This window comes from Balaenoptera borealis (assembly GCF_965194805.1).
Source record: "Balaenoptera borealis genome assembly, chromosome: 21".
NCBI lineage: Eukaryota > Metazoa > Chordata > Mammalia > Artiodactyla > Balaenopteridae > Balaenoptera > Balaenoptera borealis.
Genome location: NC_138880.1, coordinates 11,250,514 through 11,276,617, shown reverse-complemented (window position 1 = coordinate 11,276,617; position 26,104 = coordinate 11,250,514). Strand labels below are relative to the sequence as shown.

The following is a 26,104-nucleotide window of genomic DNA, read 5'->3' as shown; positions in this document are numbered from 1 at the left end:
AAAGGGCGCTGCGCAAAGCCCCTTCCAGAACTCAGAACTCTCGCGATAGGCGAGACTGGGCTCCCCGGAAGTGATTCTCCGGAAGCAGCGTGGTTGCTTTCCTGCCCTGGCCAGGCTGAGCCCGCTGAACCGCTGACAAGATGCAGTCAGATGATGTGAGTCCTCTTGCGCTGCCACTCGGGTTTTATGAAGTGTGTGTCGCTCGCTTTAGGAGACTCAGAAGCCAGCTACTCAGCTAGCCCATTAGCGTCGGGTGGCTCCGGAAGCGAGGCTTCCAGAGCCCTGATTTCCGAGCCTGGGGCTCTCACGGGTCTACCCGGGCCCTTCGGGGTTAAGGGGTCAGGACACCGCCACCTCAACCCCCAGGGTCGGTGTATCCAGTCCTTGGTGCCTAGCAAGGAAGGACTTTGCGTATGGTCCCCTGGGGACTCGGGAGGCGGCGGGGGTGGGTGGCGGCCTGGGGGACGGTACGGTGAAGCTTAGACACCAAATTTAAGCATCCTTTTCAACCACGTGCACGGTACTTTTCAGCTTGCTTTTCCTGTGTTAGGTTTGTTTTTTTTTACGTTTGCTCCACTCTCAGCCCGCGTCAAAATTTTGGAAGCATCCTAGATTTATTCGTTTAGTTATTTGTATGAGATATACTCAAGCGCCTACAGTGTGCCAAGAGTAATTACTGGAGATTTGGTTGTTATTAAGCCAGGCAAAAGACCTCTATTTTACTGGAGCTCTGGCGGGGGAGACAGTAAACACGTGAACAAATTAAATACAGTTGAACCGTCTAACACTACTATGAAAGAAACATCGGGGTGATGAAGTAGAGAGTGATGAGGAGAGACCACTTCGGTTAGAGCTGATTAGGGAAGGTTTCTCTGAATAGAAGGTATCTGAGGCGAGATCTAAAAGATGAGAAGGAACCGCCACTGGGGGCTGAGGGAAAAGCAATCAATCTGGGCAGTAAGAACAGTAAAGTACAAACATCTGGAGGTAAGAGAGAAGGAATGTGGTAAAGGACATTCGTGTGACTGTGTTATAGAAATCAAGGGAAGAAAGGTAGGGAGTGAAGTTATATCTTTGCAGGACAAGATCATGTAGAGTCTTGGAGGAGGTGTTTTAAGGCTTTTTTTAAATGAGAAGTGACATCTGACTTACGTTTGTGATAAAGGTCTCTAGTTGTGCGAAAGGCTTTTGAAGGAGGGAAAGAATGAAAGCAAGGAGACTAGAGCATGATGAAAGTAGCTTCAACTAAGGTGGGAGTGGTCATGAAATGGATGAATTAGAGATCTGTTTTATCATTATAACCGGCAAGACTTGGTTATGGATGAAATGAAGAAGGGAAAAATCAAGGGATTTTTGGATTTGAACAAACCATTCCATGGTGGTTTTATTTATGGAGGTGGGGAAGACTAGGGAAGGAACCCAGTATTCTTTTGAGAGGTGTGGAATTGAGAGCTCCATTTGGACCTGTGAATGTGTTTGATGCCTTTTAGACATTCAAGTGGAGATGTCAAGTAAGCAGCTGCATGTATATACAAATCTGGTGCTCAGAAGAGAAGTCTGACCAGGAGATGACAGTTTGGGAGTCATCAACCTGGAGATGATATTTAAAGCCACAAACCAGAATAAGCTCCTACTTCTCCAGTTTCATTTCCTCTTACCTGTTTCCCGCCATCCCCTGCCAAACACACATCCTGTAAAATTCCAAAAATGTTGTTCCATTCTTTAACACTTCTTTGTGTTTTTCCCTTTAACTACTTTAGAGCCTTTCCCAATTCCTCAAGGCAGCTCACTCAAAGGCTCTCATGCTGTTACACACCTCTACTGTGGCATTTAGATTGCTGCTTTGTGATGCTTTGTTTACATCTCTTTCTGTAGCTAGAAAGAAAAAACTTTTTAAGGATTGTACCTTCCTTCATTCAGCATGCGCCTGAGTGCCTCCTGTGTGTCAGGACTTTGAAATGTCAGTGTCTTACATAAGTATTAAGTGTACAATAAATGCTGAATGAATATAGAGCATATGAGTTAGTGGAGGCTAGCAACAGAGGATCTTCCTTGTCAATGAAATAAAATCATGGTATGTGTGGTACGTATATCCAAAAATCTAGTAGTGTGTGACGATGCATAATGAACACATTAAAAAAAAAAGTCACTACTATATATATAATCTCATATCGTTTAAAATATACATGTAGGCATGCTAGTTGGTATAATATACAAATTAAAATACTACGAAATTGTATCTCTGGGCAGTAAGGTTATGGTTATTGCTAATTTGTATTTACTTTTCCTACAAGAATCTGTTATTTGTGTAAAAAAAACAAATAAATCAGACTATTTTACAAAGCATTTCTTTGTCCTCTCATTCTTCAAAGACTTGTTTCCTCAGGAAAGCAGGGTGCTGCCCTAGCGCATAGTTCTCTTGGATTAATATGGCATCTGTTAGGTAAGAGCAATTGAAATGGGTTCCTACTTTGTCTTGCAGGTTATCTGGGATACACTAGGAAACAAGCAATTTTGTTCCTTCAAAATAAGGTGAGTCTAGATTTTCAACTTGGATATAGATTCCATCAGTTGCCCTCTTGGCATCCCATCCTATAATCTTTGCTCTTTTCCTCTCATTCTAGAACCAAGACTCAGAGTTTTTGCAGAAATGAATACAGCCTGACTGGACTGTGTAATCGGTCGTCCTGTCCCCTGGCAAACAGTCAGTATGCCACTATCAAAGAAGAGAAAGGTAACTCCTCGGTTTTAACTTCCAAGAGAAGTACTCAACAGCTTTTAAAAGGATATTCTTTAGTCTCTCCGTAAATAATAATAAAACTATTTATCCTGCAGGACAGTGCTACTTGTATATGAAGGTTATAGAACGAGCAGCTTTCCCTAGGCGTCTCTGGGAACGGGTAAGACTTAGGACATAAAATCATGACGACCATTGATCAAGAGCAAAAAGGCCACATGCTTTTCTCACTTCCTTGACCACATCTACCTTAAATTCTTGGAGCCATCCTTATTAGGCCCCATAAGTGTTGTTAACAGTGAAGACTTAATATTACCCTTGCCCTTCAAGCTTCCTTTCTGTTTAACAGGTCCGGCTTCATAAAAACTATGAGAAAGCACTGGAGCAAATAGATGAAAATCTGATTTACTGGCCCCGTTTCATTCGACACAAATGTAAGCAGAGATTCACCAAGATCACCCAGTACCTAATTCGAATTCGAAAACTTACACTAAAGCGACAGTAAGTACTGATCGTTCATTTATTTGTTTTTAAATTACCTTTCCATGCATCTTATTATGAAGCTGAGATATTGTGAAACCTCTAATAATGTTTTCTGTTAAGTTCAACTTTGGGTAATTTTTTATGACATGCTAAGCAGCAGCAGCTTTACCACAGATTAAAGTTGTGCCCTTTAATTTTGCAGGATTTTAAAAACAGTAGAGTACAACTTGATTATCAGCTTCAGAAAATTGTCTTTATAACCCTGAGGGAATCCTAAAATTAGGGAGTTGAAAATGATCTAAAAAATGTGAAATGGAGTGTAAGAACTTTACTCTGGGTTCACTGAAAACTTATTTTTTAAAGTGATATGAGATCCACAGAATTAATTGCATGCCGTCTTTAAGGAGTGATAGGCCCTAATTCATTGTGACCTGCAGAGAAAGCTAGAGATGTCAGTCTTCTGTAGAAAATTATTTTTTCTTAGCTTGCAGAAGCATTAATCTTTAGCATTGTAAACACCCTCAGAAGTTTCAGGATGCCTAAAGAAACAAAAACAGCCACATATATGAACAATGTCAAATATATGTAAAAATGCCTGACTTTTTATAGCATTAACTATCTAGAAAATTTTATGTAACTTGCTATATTTAGCTGAGCCCTACAAAATCAATTCCAATCCTTTTTTTTCTTCTTTTTTTTTAAAGGAACGTATAGAACATGTACTTGGGGTCTCTGATCATGTGTTTTATTTCCCATAGGAGGAAACTTGTTCCTTTGAGTAAGAAGGTGGAACGGAGGGAAAAAAGAAGAGAGGTAACTTATTCTGATAATCGTAGGTTCTGTATTTTCATTGAGGGTAGGGCTGTGTAGTCAGGGCTCATGAGAACGATTCAGTCACTGCTGTCTGTGAACTGTTCAGGCCCTAGATTATGGACAACAGTATTAGTTGCATACGCTATCTGATATTCCATATCTGAAGATTATGACTTTCAGGGCAGGTTAAAATGTGGGTACTTTGGGGGTGTGTGTAACGGAGAACAGAAAAAATACCTTAAATAGAGATCCACAACTCCTTGTCTGAAATTCTTGAGGTCAGATTTAGAATTCTGGTATGTTGCCAATCTTATGTTTTACATATTACCCTCAGCCGGTTTTGAGCATTCTCATTAAACACACTAGTAGTTGTGCAGTGAAATATAACAGTGTTTCACTAGATGAATCCACACTAGATGGAATTTAAAAAATGTTTTTTTAAGGAGCCTTATGTCGGTTCAGGTCATATTAGGCATCTAACTGGGTTTTGGGGGTTCTGAAATTGCTGGTAGGGATTAATTGGGATTATTTGTTTCTTTGAAGTAAACGTGTCAGCTTTGTTACTGAAGTAGTGAACAGTGATGGTAATATTTTGCTGTCCATGGATAATCTAGTCAGGAAATCCCAGCCTTTGTCACAGAGAGCAGTCTGCCACTCCACCTCATGAGACCTCACTCAGGCTGAGTATTCTTATGCTTTTAAGACCCAGGAATTAGCTTTTCCTGACAAGTTCACATTTTCAGTCATTCTAGCTATTTGCTTTGCTTACCATCCTTCCACCAACAGACATTTACCTCATCATTTGTCATCTCCTATCAAGGAATAGCTTTAATAATCTTGATGCTTTTGTTTCCATTAATCACAGAGTTCTGTATCTCAAACCTGTTATATCATTGGTCTCCAAACTTATTTTTTTGGTGCCAAAACCCGGGATTGAATCTCCAAACTTTTTTGATCACTCACCCCATCAATAAAATGTTTGAACATATGCTCCCCAATATATTACTTGTAAATGTTATTATACATGTATATTTGCACTAATAGGTGTATTATAAGTAAAAGTTTGTGATGTAGTGAAGTGAAGGTTTGGTTCTCAGCAGTGTAAATTTGCCTTTAAGGGCTGTCATAAGTGATAGAGAGCTCAGAGACAGAGAGAAAGGAGGGCATTTTTGAGTGCCTGCATTTAGTACTTGCTGTTCATTTTTCATTCTCCACCACCAATTATGCAGACATTTTTGTTTAAATCTGGCTAGTGAGTTTTCATCCTCCCTGAGTCAAAACAGGCATTCTTGCAAATCTTTCAGAAGAAATTAAAATTTTCTATTTTTACCAAATAAGTTTGAAGCCCTCTGAAATAGATTTGGAAGATTTTTAAATGGGTTAGAAAATTCCGTTTCCAAATTTTTTAAGTGTGTGATTGCAGTTTTTATAGAAGACACGTTTTCAGCAATGTCACATATAGATGTAATCACTTTTTTAAATGTTCTAGCCCCAGAACAAGTTTTTTTTGGAAAAACAATTCTTTCAAACTCACTGTTAAAATATTGCCTTTCCTTTGAAAGAACAGAGTGAGTGTATTTATTTTTTAAAACTTCTGCTACAGGGGCTTCCCTGGTGGCGCAGTGGTTAAGAATCCGCCTGCCAATGCAGGGGACACGGGTTCGAGCCCTGGTCCGGGAAGATCCCACATGCGGCAGAGCAACTAAGCCCGTGCGCCACAACTACTGAGCCTGTGCTCTAGAGCCTGCGAGCCACAACTACTAAGCCTGTGCACCACAACTACTGAAGCCCGTGTGCCTAGAGCTGGTGCTCTGCAACAAGAGAAGCCACTGCAATGAGAAGCCCGCGCACTGCAATGAAGAGTAGCGCCCGCTCACCACAACTAGAGAAAGCCCGCGTGCAGCAACGAAGACCCAACGCAGCCAAAAATAAATAAAATAAATAAATTAAAAAAAAAAACAGAAAAACTTTTGCTACATTACATACTGCTGACAGCCATCTGTCATCTTAGAAAAGGTTGACAAATCTGGAACATTTTTCTTTTTGTGAAAAATGCATGGTTCTTTAAGTTCTACAACTCTTTTTAAAGTACTAAACCATTAAATAACCAGCATACATCTTTAAAACTACTCCCTATCTTATTGCAAAGTACTCAATATCATCTATGAATCCACTTAACCAAGCAAATAGCTATAGGCTGCAATAATCTGAATAAAGGAGTGAGACCACCACTTTCAAACTCTTTGTGCAGTATTTTTTCCCTTGGCATATCTTGCTCACTGTAATGTGACACACAACTATTTCCTTCATGGACAGAGTCAAGGCAGCTATGTCAGTATGCATAAAAATGTGTAATAGTTAATATCTTAAAGAAAAAAATATACAAAAAAGTTGTGAATATTTGCTTGCTACATCGCAGTGGATCACCCCTGAGGTGTAAGCACCTGCTTTAGAGAAAAACGTAGACCACAGGAACCTTCTAACTGCTCTGTGTGCTCCCAGTCTCCCTGCACTGTAATTGATCCTGTGCACTGTTCACCCTAACATAGCTTCGGTGTGTGACACTAACTTTCTCTATGATTTTTACTCCAAATTAATGCACAGTCTTTGGCAAGAAAGGTAGATTGAGGTTACATTTTTATGTTTTGTTTGTGTAAAGGTTGATACCATGTATCATTTCCTACAAAAGACCACTGAAGAGATTTTTTGATCTACTTTCTATCTATCACATGGAATCTAACATGGTTTTAGAAAACGTAAATGGGTGAAGGTCTCTGTTTCCTTTTCGCAGCTTTTATGGAGTCTGCTTCAGGACTTCTAATTTTCTGAGACACTTAAATGTATGTAGACCTACTTGCTTTGTGTATCTGTCAAAGGCTTTGTAGAATGTAATTTAGAAATCTATTCGTAAGGGACCTCCCTGGTGGCGCAGTGGTTAAGACTCCCATGTTCCCAATGCAGGGGGCCCAGGTTCAATCCCTGGTCCAGGAACTAGATCCCACATGCATGCCACAACTATGGAGCCCACGAGCCGCAACTAAGACCCAGTGCAACCAAATAAATAAATTTAAAAAAAATTAAAATAAATGATCAAACTATTTAAAAAAATCTATTCATAAAACCATAGGAATTCTTAAAAAGATACATATATATCTGGTTGGACAGGCAGAAGTTCCTATTACAGTAAGAGGGAAAAGGGGATTACATGTTTCACATAAAAACTTGATTTCTCCGACTTCTACAGGCTGAAAAATGAGTCTAATGAAGTAAATGGGTTTGCTCTTTTTCTCTTATAGGAAAAGGCATTAATAGCTGCTCAGCTGGACAACGCCATCGAAAAGGAATTGCTGGAGAGACTGAAACAAGATACGGTGAGAAAGCTAGGAACTCTGGGGTACAGATTTTATTTTTTAGGTGGTAATATGCTAGGAAATGTAGGAATAGTGGGAAATGTGTTTTATTTTTAAAGATGCTAGAAAGATCTTCACCTTGACTTTATTACTGGAATAAAATAAATATCATATAGGCCCTGGCTTCCTCATTTTAGTTCCTTGATCAAGCACATAAAATACTTTAGTTACCCTTGATACTTCAGTAGAGAGACCTTTCCTTTTTGCCATTATTCCCAACTCCTCCTCCCAAACACAACAATTCCAGATCTCTCTATAAAAGCCACACAGTGTTGGTCCTCCTGCCTAGTCATCCTAGTCTTTTAAGGTTCTTTAAAATGAATTTTTATTGTCTTTTGAAAAATTAATGTCATTTACAGAAACAACATGAATAAAATTTACTTTTTCCTTACTATTTCCCCTTTATCAGCAAAATTACATTTGTTCCAATCCATGGGTTTTATAGACTATTAAGTTTTAAGTGATCTGGTATCCATCCTTCATGGAAGGTGCCTGTTTGGTATTGATCGCTGATTATTTAAATGTCAAATATGGGTTTTTGAAAGACACTGCTGGCTCTAGGCCTGAAAATAACATAGTAAGTAATATTACTAATTATCCTTGTTTAATCACTGAGGAAAATAATACACTTGTTGGACAGTGGACTTCAAGCATAAGATCCAAATGTGGTTAAAGCTGACCCACTTTATGTTCTTTAGTATGGCGACATCTACAACTTCCCCATCCATGCCTTTGACAAGGCCCTGGAACAGCAGGAGACAGACAGTGACTCTTCAGTTGCTGAGGAAAAAGATGATGAAGAAGATGAAGAAGTAAGCTTTGTGTTTTTGCTTTGTCAAGCAGTAATCTATGGGATGAGATCTATTTTTATGTAATTGAGACAGAATATCATTTTCATTTCCCTAACCCAAAATAGATATTTGATTATTTTTTCCTATCATTTTTGATTAATTTGGTTCAGTAGTGGCTGCTTTGTTCTCCAGGTTCAGCCAACAAACTATTTATGCATTGACAATTTGATCTTATTTATTAGCATTCTAAAATTTTTCCTGCAAGATGACAAATGAAGGGTCCTTATTAGCTGAGGGAATATAACATTAAGGAACCTACTGAAATTTACAAAGGGCTTAATTTTACTGTTAATATAGGAGAAGTACTTAAATGATAGTATTTTTAGGTACAGGGCAAATTTAACAAGTAGATTCACAATAGACTCACACAGGTACACAGGTGTAACTTTTCCTAGTAGTAAACTATTTTTTAATATTTGAACTTAATAGTTTTCATTGAATGTGCAAAGAATTGTTTGTTCTTGTACTGTATATTGACTTTAACCATTTAAAATTAGGATGTTTTATCTCTAATGATTTAAATCAGGCCTGAGAATTGATATCCCTAAAGTGTTTTAAATTCAGAAGTATGAAACTTGGAAATAAGTTGATTTTGGTTGCCTAGTAAGTAGACTCTCATTCTGTTTATGTTATTGATGCACTTATCAAAGAATAAAACCAGATGTCTAAATTTTTATTATGTATCTTGAACATAACAGTTACATTTTATTTTAGGATGTGGGAAAAAGAGAGTTTGTGGAAGATGATGAAGTTGATGAGAGTGACATAAGTGATTTTGAGGTGAGGTTCATGGGTAAACATCTGTCCTTTGGCTTCAGACAAAAAAAGGAAGGGAAGTTCTGGTCACACAGAGCAGATAAGTTCTCTAGTTTTAGTTCTAAATAGGCAGTTTGGGGAATGAATCTAGTGTCTTTCCCATTTTTTTCCCTCCCCATATTAGGACATGGATAAACTGGACGCCAGCGGTGATGAAGATCAGGATGATAAATCCTCCAGTGAGGAAGAAGAAAAGGCCGTTGACACTAAACACAATGGCAAAGCACCCTTGAAAGGACCTTGGAGGAGGAAAAAAGCATATGTAGAGATAGAGTACGAGCTGGAGACAGAGCCCGAGGCCAAGGCCAAAACCACGTGATTTCCCTTCAGACGTTTATAAACAGGACTGGACATCTTGAACTTCTTCCCTTTTTTTTATCTTAAACACATACACACTTCTGGGTTTTGCTCTTTATCTTGTTTTTAACACAATATTTGTGTTTTTAATATTTATGCTACTTCTGTGGGGCAAAAAATCTGGGAGGGAGTGGAGAAAAGCCTAAATTGTGAACAGAGTATTTTTATAGCATTGTTACATGTGCTGAAGTAACAGCTTGAGCCCAAGAAACGTAACAGATGAGTTTGTGGGTGTAAATATTTCTAAATTTTAAATGCTACCCACCCGTTTCCTTGGTATCCTCCCCCTGCATTCCTCCCCCTCCCCCCTTTATTTAGAAATGTCCAGACTTCAATTTTTTCATGTTCTCTTTTCCCTACTTCTATGGGAGTAAAAAGGAAAGAAGGAAAAAGAAGATCTAAGTTATAATGTTTAATATAAATATACCTTTTTCCTGAAATAATTCCATTTAAAACAACTGGAACAGAAAGAAAATCTTGTCCTCTTCAGGAAAGTAATACAAGTCTTAAGTTGCATTGTAGGGAGCGCCTTCAGAAACCTGCTGCACTCTTCGGATATAGTTCCCCACCTTATTGTCTTCACAGCTTTGGGGGATTTTAGCCAGGAGACCCTGAAACATCAAACCAAACAGTCTTTGTTTTTTTTTTGTTTGTTTGTTTGTTTGATATGTGTTTTCCTTCTACCTTGGTTGTTCTTTCTTGGTACCATACTCAAAGAAGGGAAGGACGGATGACACTAGGGCACAGTTCACAGAACAGGTGTAACTTTAGAAACGGAAATGTCCTACTGGAGCACAAAGAAGCAGCTTACTACCAGTCAGGGTGAATCAGATTAAATCTAGGGCTTGAAAAGTGGCCAAGATTAAAAAGCCAAGATGAAATAATTTGAATAAACCATGCTACCCCTAAATATTTTTAGGATATGAATTTCTTTTCATGCTGCCTTATAACTTTCAATTGAAGATTTCTAAATGGGGTAAGAAATGAGACAATAATTTATAAATTATGTATACGTGGACACACAGCTATTATATGCTATGGCTTTGAGAAGTTAACTTCTGCGGAATATGAGACCAAAGGAAGAATTCCCACGTGGATAAATAAGCATGTGGAAAACACAGTTGCCTCTGAAAAAGTGGAAACATTTCTGGTAACTGAATTACTTATTCTACCTAAATTATTACTCCTTGGTGGTTTATAGCCCATTATTTCAACCTTTTTATTTTTTCACTCAGACCACTAGAACAGAACTTAAATTTTACAAATTCTTGATCATGATCCTTTTGCCCATTCTCTGTCCTGGCTCCAGAAATATCCACTGATCCTCTTGCCTTTCGGTCTAAACAGTTCTGAATAGCTTTAAAGGAAGAATAAGGTATTAATCAAACTCCATTGAAGGCTAGAAGGCTCAGAGGTAGAAACGCGAACCCCCCATGTTCACTTACAGACGTGGTCAGGCACGTAAATGTAAATTAGAATCACAGGAATTACCTGAGGATGAAGAAGCCTATCTGAAACCAAGTCGCAGACTGTCCCTTACCTTCACCTGTCCTTGAGAGCAGCGGTCCAGGAGAATCAGGCAGTCTGTGGCCTCTTCTAACAAGGCGCTCTTAACAGATTCGGGTGTGAGGCTTGAATCCGTTGCTACGTCACATATCAGTTTCAAGAGAGCCTTCAGTAAGACCACAAGTCTACAGGGAACTCTGGAATCAAGAAGAAAAATGATATTCAGACTCCGAATCAGGTTATTAAAACTGAAAGAGACTTCAAAGGCCATCCAGTAGAAAACCCTCATTTCATAAATGAAGGAACTGAAGTCAAAATTTAAGACCACAAGCTGGAAGCAGAACTACAGACCAAACTCCAGATTTCTGAACTTTAAGGCCCTTGTTTTTTTTCTACAGCACGCTGCCCATACACACTGACATTCTGGCCTGCCCAGGGATACCTAGTTTCCTTCCAGAAGCATGGTCCTACCGTAAGGAAACAGCCCCTCCTGGAAAGGGAGAACTGGGACCTTCCTTACCAGGGGCCTATACTTTTGACCAGAGAACAGGAAATGGCCCATAGTTCTTTAGCTTTGATGCGGTCTTAGGCCTGGAGATTAAAAATACAGTGAGGGAAATAAGCTTGGCTTTTGAGACTTGTCAGTTTGAGTTTTCTGTCACTATATTTCTAGATCCTAGACTACCACCAGTTAGGCCCAGTCTATTTACTTCTACTTAGTGTTTCTAAAAGTTTTTATGATAATGATTACACAAAATTGTAAATGCACTTAATGCCACTGAATTGTACACTTTAAAATGGTAAATTTTATGTGTTTTTTAACCACAATAAAAAGCCTTAAGGAAGCTGAAAAATAATTCAACTTGTAGTGTGAAAATATAAGTAAACTATGTTTGCGGGCAGAAATGTGACTGGGAGAAGAAAAGTTTGCATCCCTCATCTTGATCTAAAAAACCAAGTGGTTTCCTGTAACTTGTGTGCTGCTCAGCCCTCCACCTGTCATCACTCAACACACAACTTGCTGTTTCCCACTCCCCAGGCCCCGCCCCCCTCCATAATTGACATTCATTTTCTGACCTCTACATTTGCTTGCTGACCTCTTCTACTTGGACAGTATTAGTCTGATTCAATTTCATTCATGCATCTATTCCAGTCACTTTAAAAATCTGTGTACTTAATACCAGGTTGTGAGTAAGTTCTGGAGTTCTCAGTGTGCTAAAGGGGTCAGTCCTCCATCCTCCTGGAGCTTCTCGTTCAGCAGAGGAGAAAGACAGTCAGTAAATAAATGCAACCTCGTTACAAATGTGACTGGGGGGTACATTATGAGGAGATGAGAGAATACGGCTCAGAACAGAGACACACACATGTTGCTGAGGCACTGGACTCTCACTGAATTAAACATTGTTATTTCATGCAAGAGAGCCTTCTGCAGACCCAACATGTTTGGGTTCCAGCTTGCTGTTCGGGACACCTACCTCGAGCCAGAGTTGGAATGCTAAGCAAATATATCCCAGATCAGTATTCTGATCACTGCAGATGTTCAGTGATGTGCTATGAGTGCTCCATTCTCAATCAGATTTAAGAAACATTAGGGTGAACAAAGTACGTCTACTGTAGCACTGCTAAATGGCCTTTAAAATTCTAATATGCATTATAAATCCAGAGAAATGTACACCTGAAGGAACTGACTGTATCTTTTCAGTGCCACTTTCACAGTTCAAAATCCAATTGGTATGGAAAAACAGGAGGTATTCAAATATATGGCACGTCCTTAATACTTTGTACTGAATGTACATCTGGGCAAGTTCTGAAGGGAGTATTGGCTGAGTTTTGCCCCTCTTAGCACACCTGTCTGTTGGCTGTCATACCTGGGCCAAGTATACTGCATGAGAAGTTTTAGGGCTTCCAATATCTTCAATCTAGCCTCCTCCTCGGGTCCATCATAAACCTCCAGATAACCAATGATGACTCGCTCCAGCCTCTTCAAGTGCCGGACAGTTAAGATCCCCAACCTAAAAATGACAGAGAAAATGTGACTCCAAAGAGTGAAGTTGAGGAGTATGGCCACGCCCAGCTGCCCTGGGACTCACCTCTTCACAAAAGCCGGTAGGTTTCTTGCGTAAGTCCTGCGTAGGAGAAGGCGGTGCTCGGGCTCCATGTGCGTCAGGATCAGCTGCAGGACCTCGTCACAGTGTGTGCTGGGTCGGGCTGCATCTCCCTTCCAGTGCAGGGCTTTCTCCAGGACGGGGAATAAATCCAGCAGACACAGGAGCACAGCCTAGGAGGAAGTAATAGAAAGGACCTGTAGTAAACTAATTTGTATTCACAACACTCAGATTTTTCTAGCAACTTCCACTAATCTACCATCCTTGGGGTCCATGTCATAGAACTCTAAAACAGTCTAGTAATAAGTTTAATGTATATTACTTTACATTTTCAAACTTTTTTTACATTCTTTTATCTCCATCGGACCGTCTCAAGTTAATACCTTCTCCTCAGGATGATTCTTCGCTAATCTATAAAATTGGAAGAATAGCAGAGTTAAGACTTTAATCCAAAACTTAGGAGTCTAAGTCTACTGTCAGTCAATTCCTGAGTCTAAGTGATATTCACAAGTATTTACAATAAAACCACTCCCAAACAGAATCTCAGATGATCCTATTTGTATCCACTTTGACAGCCCTATCTGAAATTTCAGTGTCTAGGCACTCCCTTTTAGCTATCCCGGGATCTTTGTTTTTTCTTTTACATCTTTTTTCCTCTTTCCTTTATTTTTTTTTTTTTTTAAATCACCGGCTCAAGAGCCCTAACACCTTTCTGGCTGTTAGCACAGCCTGCGTTCTCAAAACCAAAAATAGTATTTAAAAAAGAAAGGTGACAGGCTGAGGTGGGAGGAGGGAGACTAGGCATAAAATAAGAAACAAGGTAATTCCGACTTCTAATTTTATATAACTTGTTTCTTCTGTCTTCAGAATGTTCTCTGCACACCCCCCATAGCTGAAACTTTTTTTTTAAACATCTTTACTGCAGTATAATTGCTTTATATTGTTGTGTTACTTGCTGCTGTATAATAAAGTGAATCAGCTATACATATACATATATCCCCATATCTCCTCCCTCTTGCATCTCCCTCCCACCCTCCCTATCCCACCCCTCTAGGTGGTCACAAAGCACCAAGCTGATCTCCCTGTGCTATGTGGCTGCTTCCCACTAGCTTTCTATTTTACATTTGATAGTGTATATATGTCCATGCCACTCTCTCACTTCATCCCAGCTTACCCTTCCCCCTCCCCGTGTCCTCAAGTCCATTCTCTACGTCTGCGTCTTTATTGCTGTCCTGTCCCTAGGTTCTTCAGAACCTTTTTTTTTTTTTTAGATTCCATATATATGTTAGCATATGGTATTTGTTTCACTCTTTCTGACTTACTTCACTCTGTATGACAGTCTCTAGGTCCATCCACCTCACTACAAATAACTCAATTTAGTTTCTTTTTATGGCTGAGTAATATTCCATTGTATATATATGCCACATCTTCTTTATCCATTCATCTGTCGATGGACACTTAGGTTGCTTCCATGCCCTTGCTATTGTAAATAGAGCTGCAATGAACATTGTGGTACATGACTCTTTTTGAATTATGGTTTTCTCAGGGTATATGCCCTGTAGTGGGATTGCTGGGTCGTATGGTAGTTCTATTTTTAGTTTTTTAAGGAACCTCCACACTGTTCTCCACAGTGGCTGTATCAATTTACATTCCCACCAACAGTGCAAGAGGGTTCCCTTTTCTCCACACCCTCTCCAGCATTTATTGTTTGTAGATTTTTTGACAATTGCCATTCTGACTGGTGTGAGGTGATATCTCATTGTAGTTTTGATTTGCATTTCTCTAACGATTAGCGATGTTGAGTATCCTTTCATGTGTTTGTTGGCAATCTGTATATCTTCTTTGGAGAAATGTCTGTTTAGGTCTTCTGCCCATTTTGGATTGGGTTGTTTGTTTTTTGCATATTGAGCTGCATGAGCTGCTTGTATATTTTGGAGATAAATCCTTTGTCAGGTGCTTCATTTGCAAATATTTTTTCCCATCCTGAGGGTTGTCTTTTCGTCTTCTTTATGGTTTCCTTTGCTGTGCAAAAGCTTTTAAGTTTCATTAGGTCCCATTTGTTTATTTTTGTTTTTATTTCCATTTCTCTAGGAGTTGGGTCAAAAAGGATCTTGCTGTGATTTATGTCATATAGAGTGTTCTACCTATGGTTTCCTCTAAGAGTTTTATAGTGTCTGGCCTTACCTTTAGGTCCTTCATCCATTTTGAGTTTATTTTTGTGTATGGTGTTAGGGAGTGTCCTAATTTCATTCTTTTACATGTAGCTATCCAGTTTTCCCAGCACCACTTATTGAAGAGGCTGTCTTTTCTCCATTGTATATTCTTGCTTCCTTTATCAAACATAAGGTGACCATATGTGTGTGGGTTTATCTCTGGGCTTTCTATCCTGTTCCATTGATCTAGATTTCTGTTTTTGTGCCAGTACCGTACTGTCTTGATTACTGCAGCTTTGTAGTATAGTCTGAAGTCCGGGAGGCTGATTCCTCCAGCTCCGTTTTTCTTTCTCAAGATTGCTTTGGCTATTCGGGGTCTTTTGTGTTTCCATACAAATTGTGAAATTTTTTGTTCTAGTTCTGTGAAAAATGCCATTAATAGTTTAATAGGGATTGCATTGAATCTGTAGATTGCTTTGGGTAGTATAGTCATTTTCACAATGCTGATTCTTCCAATTCAAGAACATGGTATATCTCTCCATCTGTTTGTATCATCTTTAATTTCTTTCATCAGTGTCTTATAGTTTTCTGCATACAGGTATTTTGTCTCCTTAGGTAGGTTTATTCCTAGGTATTTTATTCTTTTTGTTGCAATGGTAAATGGGAGCGTTTCCTTAATTTCTCTTTCAAATTTTTCATCATTAGTGTATAGGAATGCAAGAGATTTCTGTGCATTGATTTTGTATCCTGCTACTTTACCAAATTCATTATTAGCTCTAGTAGTTTTCTGGTAGCTTCTTTAGGATCCTGTGTGTATAGTATCATGTCATCTGCAAACAGTGACAGTTTTACTTCTTTTCCGATTTGGATTCCTTTTATTTCTTTTTCTTCTCTGATTGCTGTGGTTAAAACTTCCAAAACTATGTTGAATAATAGTGGTGAGAGTGGATAACCTTGTCTTGTTCCTGATCTTAGAGGAAACGGTTTCAGTTTTTCACCATTGAGAACGATGTTGGCTGTGAGTTTGTCATATATGGCCTTTATTATGTTGAGGTAAGTTCCCTCTATGCCTACTTTCTGGAGGGTTATCATAAATGGGAGATGAATTTTGTTGAAAGCTTTGTCTGCATCTATTGAGATGATATGGTTTTTCTCCTTCAGTTTGTCAATATGATTTATCACATTGATTGATTTGCATGTACTGACGAATCCTTGCATTCCTGGGATAAACCCCACTTGATCATGGTGTATGATCCTTTTAATGTGCTGTTGGATTCTGTTTGCTCGTATTTTGTTGAGGTTTTCTGCATCTATGTTCATCAGTGATATTGGCCTGTAGTTTTCTTTCTTTGTGACATCTTTGTCTGGTTTTGGTATCAGGATGATGGTGGCCTTGTAGAATGAGTTTGGGAGTGTTCCTCCCTCTGCTAAATTTTGGAAGAGTTTGAGAAGGGTAAGTGTTAGCTCGTCTCTAAATGTTTGATAGAATTCGCCTGTGAAGCCATCTGGCCCTGGGCTTTTGTTTGTTGGAAGATTTTTAATCACAGTCTCAATTCCAGTGCTTGTGATTGGTCTGTTTATATTTTCTGTTTCTTCCTGGTTCAGTCTCAGAAGGTTGCACTTTTCTAAGAATTTGTCCATTTCTTCCAGGTTGTCCATTTTATTGGCATATAGTTGCTTGTAGTAAATCTCATGATCCTTTGTATTTCTGCAGTGTCAGTTGTCACTTCTCCTTTTTCATTTCTAATTCTATTGATTTGAGTCTTCTCCCTTTTTTTCTTGATGAGTCTGGCTAATGGTTTATCAATTTTGTTTATCTTCTCAAAGAACCAGCTTTTAGTTTTATTGATCTTTGCTATCGTTTCCTGCATTTCTTTTTCATTTATTTCTGATCTGATCTTTATGGTTTCTTTCCTTCTGCTAACTTTGGGGGTTTTTTTCTTCTTCTTTCTCTAATTGCTTTAGGTGTAAGGTTAGGTTGTTTGAGATTTTTCTTGTTTCTTGAGGTAGGACTGTATTGCTATAAACTTCCCTCCTCGAACTGCTTTTGCTGCATCCCATGGGTTCTGAGTTGTCGTGTTTTCATTGTCATTTGTTCCTAGGTATTTTTTGGTTTCTCTTTGATTTCTTCAGTAATCTCTTGGTTATTTAGTAATGTATTGTTTAGCTTCCATGTGTCTGTATTTTTTACAGATTTTTTCCTGTAATTGATATCTAGTCTCATAGCGTTGTGGTCAGAAAAGATACTTGATACGATTTCAATTTTCTTAAATTTACCAAGGCTTGATTTCTGACCCAAGATATGATCTATCCTGGAGAATGTTCCATGAGCACCTGAGAAGAAAATGTATTCTGTTGTTTTTGGATGGAATGTCCTATAAATATCAATTAAGTCCATCTTGCTTAATGTATCATTTAAAGCTTGTGTTTCCTTATTTATTTTCACTTTGGATGATCTGTCCATTGGTGAAAGTGGGATGTTAAAGTCCCCTACTATTATTGTGTTACTGTCGATTTCCCCTTTTATGGCTGTTAGCATTTGCCTTGTGTATCGAGGTGCTCCTATGTTGGGTGCATAAATATTTACAATTGTTATATCTTCTTCTTGGGTTGATCCCCTGATCATTATGTAGTGTCCTTCTTTGTCTCTTGTAATAGTCTTTATTTTAAAGTCTATTTTGTCTGATATGAGAATTGCTACTCCAGTTTTCTTTTGATTTCCATTTGCATGGAATATCTTTTTCCATTCCCTCACTTTCAGTCTGTATGTGTCCCTAGGTCTGAAGTGGGTCTCTTGTAGATAGCATATATATGGGTCTTGTTTTTGTATCCATTCAGCCAGTCTATGTCTTTTGGTTGGAGCATTTAATCCATATACATTTAAGGTAGTTATCAATATGTATGTTCCTATTACCATTTTCTTAATTGTTTTGGGTTTGTTATTGTAGGTCTTTTCCTTCTCTTGTGCTTCTTGCCTAGAGAAGTTCCTTTAGCATTTGTTGTAAAGCTGGTTTGGTGGTGCTGAATTCTCTTAGCTTTTGCTTGTCTGTAAAAGTTTTAATTTCTCCATTGAACCTGAATGAGATCCTTGCTGGGTAATCTTGGTTGTAGGTTTTTCCCTTTCATCACTTTAAATATGTCCTGCCACTCCCTTCTGGCTTGCAGTTTCTGCTGAAAGATCAGCTGTTAACCTTATGGGGATTCCCTTTTATGTTATTTTTTTTCCCTTGCTGCTTTTAATATTTTTTCTTTGTATTTAATTTTTGATAGTTTGATTAATATGTGTCTTGGCGTGTTTCTCCTTGGATTTATCCTGTATGGGACTCTCTGCGCTTCCTGGACTTGACTATTTCCTTCCCCATATTAGGGAAGTTTTCAACTATAGTCTCTTCAAATACTTTCTCAGTCCCCTTTTTTCTCTCTTCTTCTTCTGGGACCCTTATAATTCGAATGTTGGTGCATTTAATGTTGTCCCAGAAGTCTCTGTGGTTGTCCTCAATTCTTTTCATTCTTTTTTCTTTATTCTGCTTTGCAGTAGTTATTTCCACTATTTTATCTTCCAGGTCACTTATCCATTCTTCTGCCTCAGTTATTCTGCTATTGATTCCTTCTAGAGAATTTTTCATTTCATTTGTTGTGTTGTTCATCATTGTTTGTTTGCTCTTTAGTTCTTCTAGGTCCTTGTTAAATGTTTCTTGTATTTTCTCCATTCTATTTCCAAGATTTTGGATCATCTTTACTATCATTACTCTGAATTCTTTTTCAGGTAGACTGCGTATTTTGTCTTCATTTGTTTGGTCTGGTGGGTTTTTACCTTGCTCCTTCATCTGCTGTGTATTTCTCTGTCTTCTCATTTTGCTTAACTTACTGTGTTTGGGGTCTCCTTTTCGCAGGCTGCAGGTTCATAGTTCCTGTTGTTTTTTGTGTCTGCCCCCAGTGGCTAAGGTTGGTTCAGTGGGTTGTGTAGGCTTTCTGGTGGAGAGGACTGGTGCCTGTGTTCTGGTGGATGAGGCTGGATCTTGTCTTTCTGGTGGGCAGGACCGCATCCAGTGGTGTGTTTTGAAGTGGCTGTGAACTTAGTATGATTTTAGGCAGCCTCTCTAATGGGTGGGGTTGTATTCCTGTCTTGCTAGTTGTTTGGCATGGGGTGTCCAGCAGTGTAGCTTGCTGGTTGTTGAATGGAGCTTGGTCTTAGCGTTGAGACGGAGATCTCTGGGAGAGCTCTCCCCGACTGATATTACATGGGGCCAGGAGGTCTCTGGTGGTCCAATGTCCTAAACTTGCCTCTCCCACCTCAGAGGCACAGGCCTGACACCCGGCCGGAGCACCAAGACCCTGTCAGCCACATGGCTCAGAAGAAAAGGTAGAAAAAAAAATAAAGAAAGAAGGAAAAATAAAGTAAAATAAAATAAAGTTATTAAAATAAAAAAATTTTTTTAATTGTTAAAAATAAAAAAAAGAAAGAAAGAAGAGAGCAACCAAACCAAAAAACAAATCCACCAATGATAACAAGCATTAAAAACTATACAAAAAAAAAAAGAGAAGAAAAAACAGACAGACAGAACCCTAGGATAAATGGTAAAAGCAACGCTATACAGACAAAATCACACAGAGAAGCATACACATACACACTCAGAAAAAGAGAAAAAGGAAAAAAGTATATATTTTTTAAAAAAAGGAAGAGAGCAACCAAATCAATAAACAAATCTACCAATGATAATAAACTCTAAACAGTAAACTAAGATAAACATAAAACCAGAGACAAATTAGATGCAGAAAGCAAACCCCAAGTCTACAGTTGCTCCCAAAGTCCACCACCTCAATTTTGGGATGATTTGTTGTCTATTCAGGTATTCCACAGATGCAGGGTACTTCGAGTTGATTGTGGAGATTTAATCCACTGCTCCTGAGGCTGCTGGGAGAGATTTCCCTTTCTCTTCTTTGTTCGCACAGCTCCCGGGGTTCAGCTTTGGATTTGGCCCTGCCTCTGCATGTAGGTCGCCTGAGGGCGTCTGTTCTTCCCTCAGACGGGATGGGATTAAAGGAGTATCTTATTCGGGGGCTCTGGCTCACTCAGGCCGGGGGGAGGGAGGGGTACGGATGCGGGGCGAACCTGTGGCAGCAGAGGCCAGCATGAGGTTGCACTAGCCTGGGGCTCGCTGTGTGTTCTCCCAGGGAAGTTGTCCCTGGATCACAGGACCCTGGCAGTGGCGGGCTGCACAGGATCCCAGGAGGTGAGGTGTGGAGAGTGACCTGTGCTTGCACACAGGCTTCTTGGTGGCGGCAGCAGCAGCGTTAGCATCTCATGCCGTGTCTGGGGTCTGTGCTGATAGCCGTGGCTCGCACCCGTCTCTGGAGCTCGTTTAGGTGGTGCTCTGAATCCCTTCTCCTCGCGCACCCGGAAACAATGGTCTCTTGCCTCTTAGCCAGGTCCAGACTTTTTCCCGGACTCCCTCCCAGCTAGCTGTGGCGCACTAGGCCCCTTCAGGCTGTGTTCACGCAGCCAACCCCAGTCCTCTCCCTGGGATCCGACCGAAGGCCGAGCCTCAGCTCCCAGTCCCTGCCCGCCCCAGCTGGTGAGCGGACAAGCCTCTCGGGCTGGTGAGTGCTGGTCGGCACTGATCCTCTGTGCGGGAATCTCTCCGCTTTGCCCTCCGCATCCCTGTGGCTGCGCTCTCCTCCGTGGCTCCGAAGCTTCCCTCCCACCACCCGCAGTCTCCACCACGAAGGGGCTTCCTAGTGTGTGGAAACCTTTCCTCCTTCACAGCTCCCTCCCACTGGTGCAGGTCCCGTCCCTATTCTTTTGTCTCTTGTTTTTCTTTTCTCTTTTGCCCTACCCAGGTACGTGGGGAGTTTCTTGCCTTTTGGGAGGTCTGAGGTCTTCTGCCAGCGTTCAGTAGGTGTTCTGTAGGAGTTGTTCCACATGTAGATGTATTTCTGATGTATTTGTGGGGAGGAAGGTGATCTCCACGTCTTACTCTTCCGCCAGCTTGAAGGTCTCTTCACAGCAGAAGCTGTGCACCGCAGCCTGCCCAGGACCCTATCGTTTACGTCTGTCCTGGTGTGATTCCAAACACCATGCCTGAAACTCTTATTCATCCTTTATAAACAAATATCACCTCCTTACCCGATCCTCTTAAAACCACCCAATACCACCAAACCTCGTTAGCTGCCTACTGTTCAACACCCACTGCACTTTACAGAAAACTTTTAATAGATTTATTACTCTGTATTGTATTTACATATACAGTACATATATTTGCATAAATGTCTCTCCAAAGGATTTCTTAAAGTCAGAAACCCTGTCCGACTCATTCATTCTTGGAACCTACAATGGTTACTGGCACACAGTAGGTACTCAATGTCTACTGGATGAAAGAATAAACGACACAAAAAACCCAACATACAAGGCATTCCCAGAGTGTGTGTTGATATAAAAGCAGCCCAGAAGGAAGGACACTTAAATTAATAAAAATGGAACTTTTTTGGGAGTTCCTGGTCAGCCCAGTGGTTAGGACTAGGCGCTTCCACTGCAGGGGGCTCGGGTTCAATCCCTGGTTGGGGAACTAATATCCTGAAAGCTGTGTGGCCAAAAAGAGAAAAAAAAGAAAAAGGAAAGAAAAATAAAGAACCCATCTCTCTTTTGCTCATAAATAGGTGAGACTAAAAAAAAGTTAAAAATAAAAAATAGAACTTTTTCAGACATAAAGCTGCCCCCAAGTGACATATAATTGACCCAGATGAAGACAAAACACTGGCTTTTCTGTGGAGACTCAGGAATGTGGATGCCTCTTGGGACTGAGACATTTTCACTAGTCATTTGCTACCCCCATATTTTCAACTTGTCAATGGCTCTCAGTTATCATCTTCACCTTCCAAGAAGAGAAAAATGTGTACCAACTATTCTTATTCACATAGTGCCACCTTCTACTCAAATTTGAGAGCTCAGACTCAGAGTTATGAACAAATCTTACCATTACCTGAATGAGGTGGTGCTCCCGTGTGTACAGGTGGTTGAAAAGGGCATGGTATAGGACTTGGGCCCTGTTGTACTGCAGCAAATCAGCAGCTGGCTGCAATCAAACAAATTACCCAATTAAAAGCTTCCCAAGGTTGGCAAAATGTTGATAATTTTTGAGATTGAACATGGTACATGGGATTCATTATACCACTCTCTCTACTTCTGTGTATATTTTAAAAGATCCATAATACACAGTTTTAAAAAAAAAAAGCAGTTTCCTTGAGTAATAGCTTGCACATTTGGGTATAATCCCTTTCAGCTCCTGAATTTTTTGTTCCTTGAAAGTCAGTTGTTAATGACGCAAAGTCTGGTTCTTCAGTTTGACGATGGTCTATGTTTCTTATATACATCACCTATGAGATACAACCTACTAGGTTGGCAGAGGAAAATACAGAGAGAAAAATATAAATTAGTGAATTGAGAGTCACATGACAGCATTAAATGAAAGCCAGTTAATAAAAGATATAAACATAGGCAACAGTAGAGCAGTGACGACATGAACGAGGAATGGCCATGATGACTCAGCCTGCGCCATCGGTACAGAAGACAGAGAACGGAGGCCACTTACTACATTTAGCACAACGTGATGGAGGCAGTGGACACCCAGGATTCTGTTCTCGGTTTGATAGTCATCTGAGATGAGCAATGATGGGGGAAGTACCCTTTCCAGATGTTGGCTCAGCCAGGGTCGAGTGACCTTTTGCAGAGTCCATGAGAAAACATGTTTGGTGGCTGGGTTATTCTTCCAGGAGTCCCTAAATGGAAATGTGAAACCACATTAAGTGACATGGTGTCCAGTTCAAGCTAAATGTATTTTCTTGTACTTGAAAAAAAATACATCCCACATAAGATAACTCTTGATGATAACAACATACATTTTTAAGATTTAGATCAAAATAACTTACAGAACTTACACTAAATACATTTATCACCCAGGGCTCTGGGTCTAAAGAATATCTGATGAAAAGTAGCCAGTTATAACCACAGTTATGTAAAGAATCTGTGGTGATGGTGGTGGTTACAGTGAGAAAGTGTTGAGAAGGGAGAGAGGAGGAAAGGAAATGTCTTCAGTATCACTATTATTATTATTATTACCACATGGGAGCAAATGAATCAATATTCAAACAGCAATTTATAGCTTATGAAGTGAGTTTACACACATTACTCAACCAATCTTCAAATATGGTGTAACAGGTAGTGTTATCTTTATATTGTAAATAATGAAACTGGTCCTATTCAGAAGCAATAAAAAGAAGCACCAGACGTCCTCAAAACTAAGGCTTTTACCTCCACGTTCCTGGTAAAAAAACAGTTATGTACTCACTTTTTTCTCATCGCTCCAGGGTCACAAACACAAATGTACAAAGTAGCAAGTGGAAACTCACAGAAAATACTTTAGCTAACAGCAATCTAAAGGACTTTTATTTTTTCATCCCAAACATGCTTCCATATCTAATAACTAGCGATGAGTTCCAAGATCCCTAAGTTTAAATTCAAACCGTAAGTTTAAATCTTCTCAAAGTTTAAATCTCCGAATCCCCAACCCCACCTAACTGAAGAAAGTTAAGTCTAAATAAATGGGACAGAACTTCCAATTTCACGGCAGTTGTCAGGACTGGAAAAAGCACTAGAAAATCAAGTCTGAAGACCTGGGTTCTAATGTCGAACTTGCCACTACCGAGTTAATGTCATCACAATCACAACCGTTCTGGGCTTACAACACCTTTATGTCGTTGATGCAGAAACAAGACTCCTTTGAGCTCTAACCTTCTAAAACATTAGGCTGAAGCTTAAGTCGGTGGCCCTTACGGCAGGAGTACTCACTTATTCAAATCGGGTTTGAGAAGCCCCATGACCGCAGTAAATCTCCCTTTCTCATCTTCATTTTCTCCGTGGAGGAATCCAGCCACAGAACCACACTCGGTAACCTGAAGCAGTAAGGCGAGCACCTGTCCAGCGACGCCCTGAGATTTTGGGCTGGTCCACGGTTGCTCCAAGTTGTGTGTGACGGCAAAAATATAGACGGGTCCTGCCAAGTGACGGAGGCCTGCCTTCCACGCAGGGCAAACCAAGGAATTCTTAGCGGTCTCAACTTTCCTCAACAGCTTAAGGAAGAGTAACCCAACTGCTGCCGCTTTCTCGGCCACTTCGGAGTGACGATCACTTCCCCCTTCCGGCCCCTCGGGAGGAGCTGCATACTTCTCCAGGGCTTTTGCCACCTGCCCCAGCATCTCGGGCATTCCACGGAGCGAGGTGTCACTCCCCTCAAATAACTGATCACATTCTTTGGCTTCTAGCAGAGCACTGAGGTCCCGAAGAGCTGCATTTCTGGCCTTGCCCCGTCGGGATTCCTGGCCGGCAAACTGGTGCAAGATGTGGGAGAAGGCCTGTCCGAGGGCGGAGGAAGGCCACCGTCCAGGAAAGGAAGAGCCCTCCCGGGGTGGGGATTCCCGAGAGCCGTGCGGCTCCATGCCTCAGGACCGAGGACGAGGATGGAGGCGGGAGGGGATCCGCTAAAGAGGGAAGGAAAGATAACTCCGGGGCTGGGATTCTCTCAAAGAACAGAACTAAAGTCAAATAAAACGGCGAGACGTCTTGGAGGACCGAGGGAGAGTCTAGCCTGCAGAAGAGTAAAGGTATAAAGGAAAAGATGCGGGAAAGGGGGTTCTCTGGGAGTAACAGAATCTCAGATTCCCAACAGTGGAGGGGAGAAATTACTCTTGCCTCTCTGAAGACTCAAACAAACAAACAAACAAAAAATCCCAAAGAGTCTAAGAAATAAATCTCTAAGGCGTGACACTAACACGGCCGCCGTTACCTGCAGCCTTTCCCGCACGCCTGCGCCTAACAGTATCCGACTTAGCAAACGTTGTTACCGCAAAGCACAAGGCTAGCTTCCGCCATTACCGCGGCTACGCTCCGTCATTTCACGACATACTACCGTAAAGCAATAGCGACCCGGGTTCAAGAGAGGGTGGAGCTATGGAGAGTATATTTGCATGGATAATAGCCGCATTGCTATTTTGTTTCTGTTTTCACTTACTGAGGTAGAAACAAAAGAAACATCAGGCAATATCGGTGATCGTGATAAAATATACAGGATTTTTTATATCAAGTCTAAGTAAATATGCACTACATCTGTCACCTTTACTGTAAAGTTAGTGGATCGTACCCGGGGCTCCTTAGCCGACGAGTCAGGTTGATCCTTTTGTAGTTCATAAGCGTGATGATAGGGTGTTCACGCGCTTGTGTGACATGTGCCTCCTTCCAACCTTGTTACGACTGTGGCACATTACCCGTCTGACGTGAACTATGAAGGATCTTTTTAATTTTGCGATGATATAAGGATCATTTGGTTGCTGATAGTAGTTATTTTTTTGTGTTTAGTACGTGGTTGCAAAGCATGCTTGTCGAGTTCTGCGTTGGCTTTGGTTTTTATTCTACAGCTAGCTGTTCAACGTTGATTGCCGTGGGCTTTCAAAAAGAAAAAAGCTTAAGTCGCTGAGAAGCGAGGAGTTTAAAAATTGCGACGACGGGGGTTCAGCTAGAAACGCTGCTAGTCGGGGTGCGGCTTAGGTTCGCCCGCAGGTGTGGACGTGTGGTGCTCCCCGCGTGTGTCCCGGCGGCTCTCGGGGCGGGGTCGGCACTTCTAAGTGGTAGGGGAGGGGGGAGCGGGAGGAGCTAAGGGCCCCGTGCGTGTCCTTGTCTCGGCTGGTCTCTTGCTGCGGGTTCTCTGACGATGGAGCTGAGAACTTTACACCTTGGGTTCCCCGTGGGCCGCTCACCGTCCCCGGCCTTCCCTGGGTGTTTGCCGGTGACTTCTCATAACTTCCGTTGTGTGGTAGGTGCCCG

General features: G+C 40.6%; 2 protein-coding genes and 1 long non-coding RNA gene across 4 annotated transcripts in view; 2 read left to right on the top strand and 1 right to left on the bottom strand.

Annotated features, from left to right (window-relative positions):
* Window positions 1–28: 28 nt before the first annotated feature.
* Window positions 29–11,830, top strand: MAK16 (MAK16 homolog). 2 transcript variants are annotated; one of them, XM_082375052.1, is made up of 10 exons: window positions 29–155; window positions 2,483–2,532; window positions 2,625–2,734; window positions 2,836–2,900; window positions 3,087–3,238; window positions 3,979–4,033; window positions 7,330–7,404; window positions 8,142–8,255; window positions 9,009–9,074; window positions 9,235–11,830. In XM_082375052.1, exons 1-10 carry the CDS (start codon window positions 141–143, stop codon window positions 9,427–9,429), a joined length of 897 nt encoding a protein of 298 aa, XP_082231178.1. In that variant the 5' UTR covers window positions 29–140; the 3' UTR covers window positions 9,430–11,830. The 2 variants fall into 2 exon arrangements, with proteins under 2 accessions (XP_082231178.1, XP_082231177.1); XM_082375051.1 differs by lacking the exon at window positions 29–155 and having other exon boundaries at window positions 2,444–2,532; window positions 9,235–9,508.
* Window positions 9,865–25,171, bottom strand: TTI2 (TELO2 interacting protein 2). The gene is made up of 7 exons (XM_082375000.1): window positions 24,077–25,171; window positions 22,821–23,007; window positions 22,212–22,304; window positions 13,064–13,251; window positions 12,842–12,985; window positions 11,008–11,170; window positions 9,865–10,078 (listed from the first exon to the last, which is right to left on the bottom strand). The coding sequence occupies exons 1-7, from the start codon at window positions 24,721–24,723 to the stop codon at window positions 9,974–9,976; spliced, it is 1,527 nt and encodes a 508-aa protein (XP_082231126.1). The 5' UTR covers window positions 24,724–25,171; the 3' UTR covers window positions 9,865–9,973.
* A 75-nt stretch (window positions 25,172–25,246) lies between these two features.
* Window positions 25,247–26,104, top strand: part of LOC309619668 — a 42,419-nt gene continuing 41,561 nt past the window's right edge. Inside the window, exon 1 of the long non-coding RNA XR_014239128.1 lies at window positions 25,247–26,093. This is a non-coding gene — a long non-coding RNA (uncharacterized lncRNA). The remainder of the gene's footprint in view (window positions 26,094–26,104) is intronic.

Coding starts and splice junctions, on each gene's coding strand:
- MAK16 (XM_082375051.1), top strand. CDS start 2,459: ATGGGTTCCTACTTTGTCTTGCAGGTTATCTGGGATACACTAGGAAAC. Junction 3,239..3,978: donor AAACTTACACTAAAGCGACA/GTAAGTACTGAT, acceptor TATTTCCCATAG/GAGGAAACTTGTTCCTTTGA. Junction 4,034..7,329: donor GGAGGGAAAAAAGAAGAGAG/GTAACTTATTCT, acceptor TTTCTCTTATAG/GAAAAGGCATTAATAGCTGC.
- TTI2 (XM_082375000.1), bottom strand. CDS start 24,723: ATGGAGCCGCACGGCTCTCGGGAATCCCCACCCCGGGAGGGCTCTTCC. Junction 11,171..12,841: donor ATGCAGTATACTTGGCCCAG/GTATGACAGCCA, acceptor TCTTGATTCCAG/AGTTCCCTGTAGACTTGTGG. Junction 10,079..11,007: donor GCTCTCAAGGACAGGTGAAG/GTAAGGGACAGT, acceptor TTGATGTTTCAG/GGTCTCCTGGCTAAAATCCC.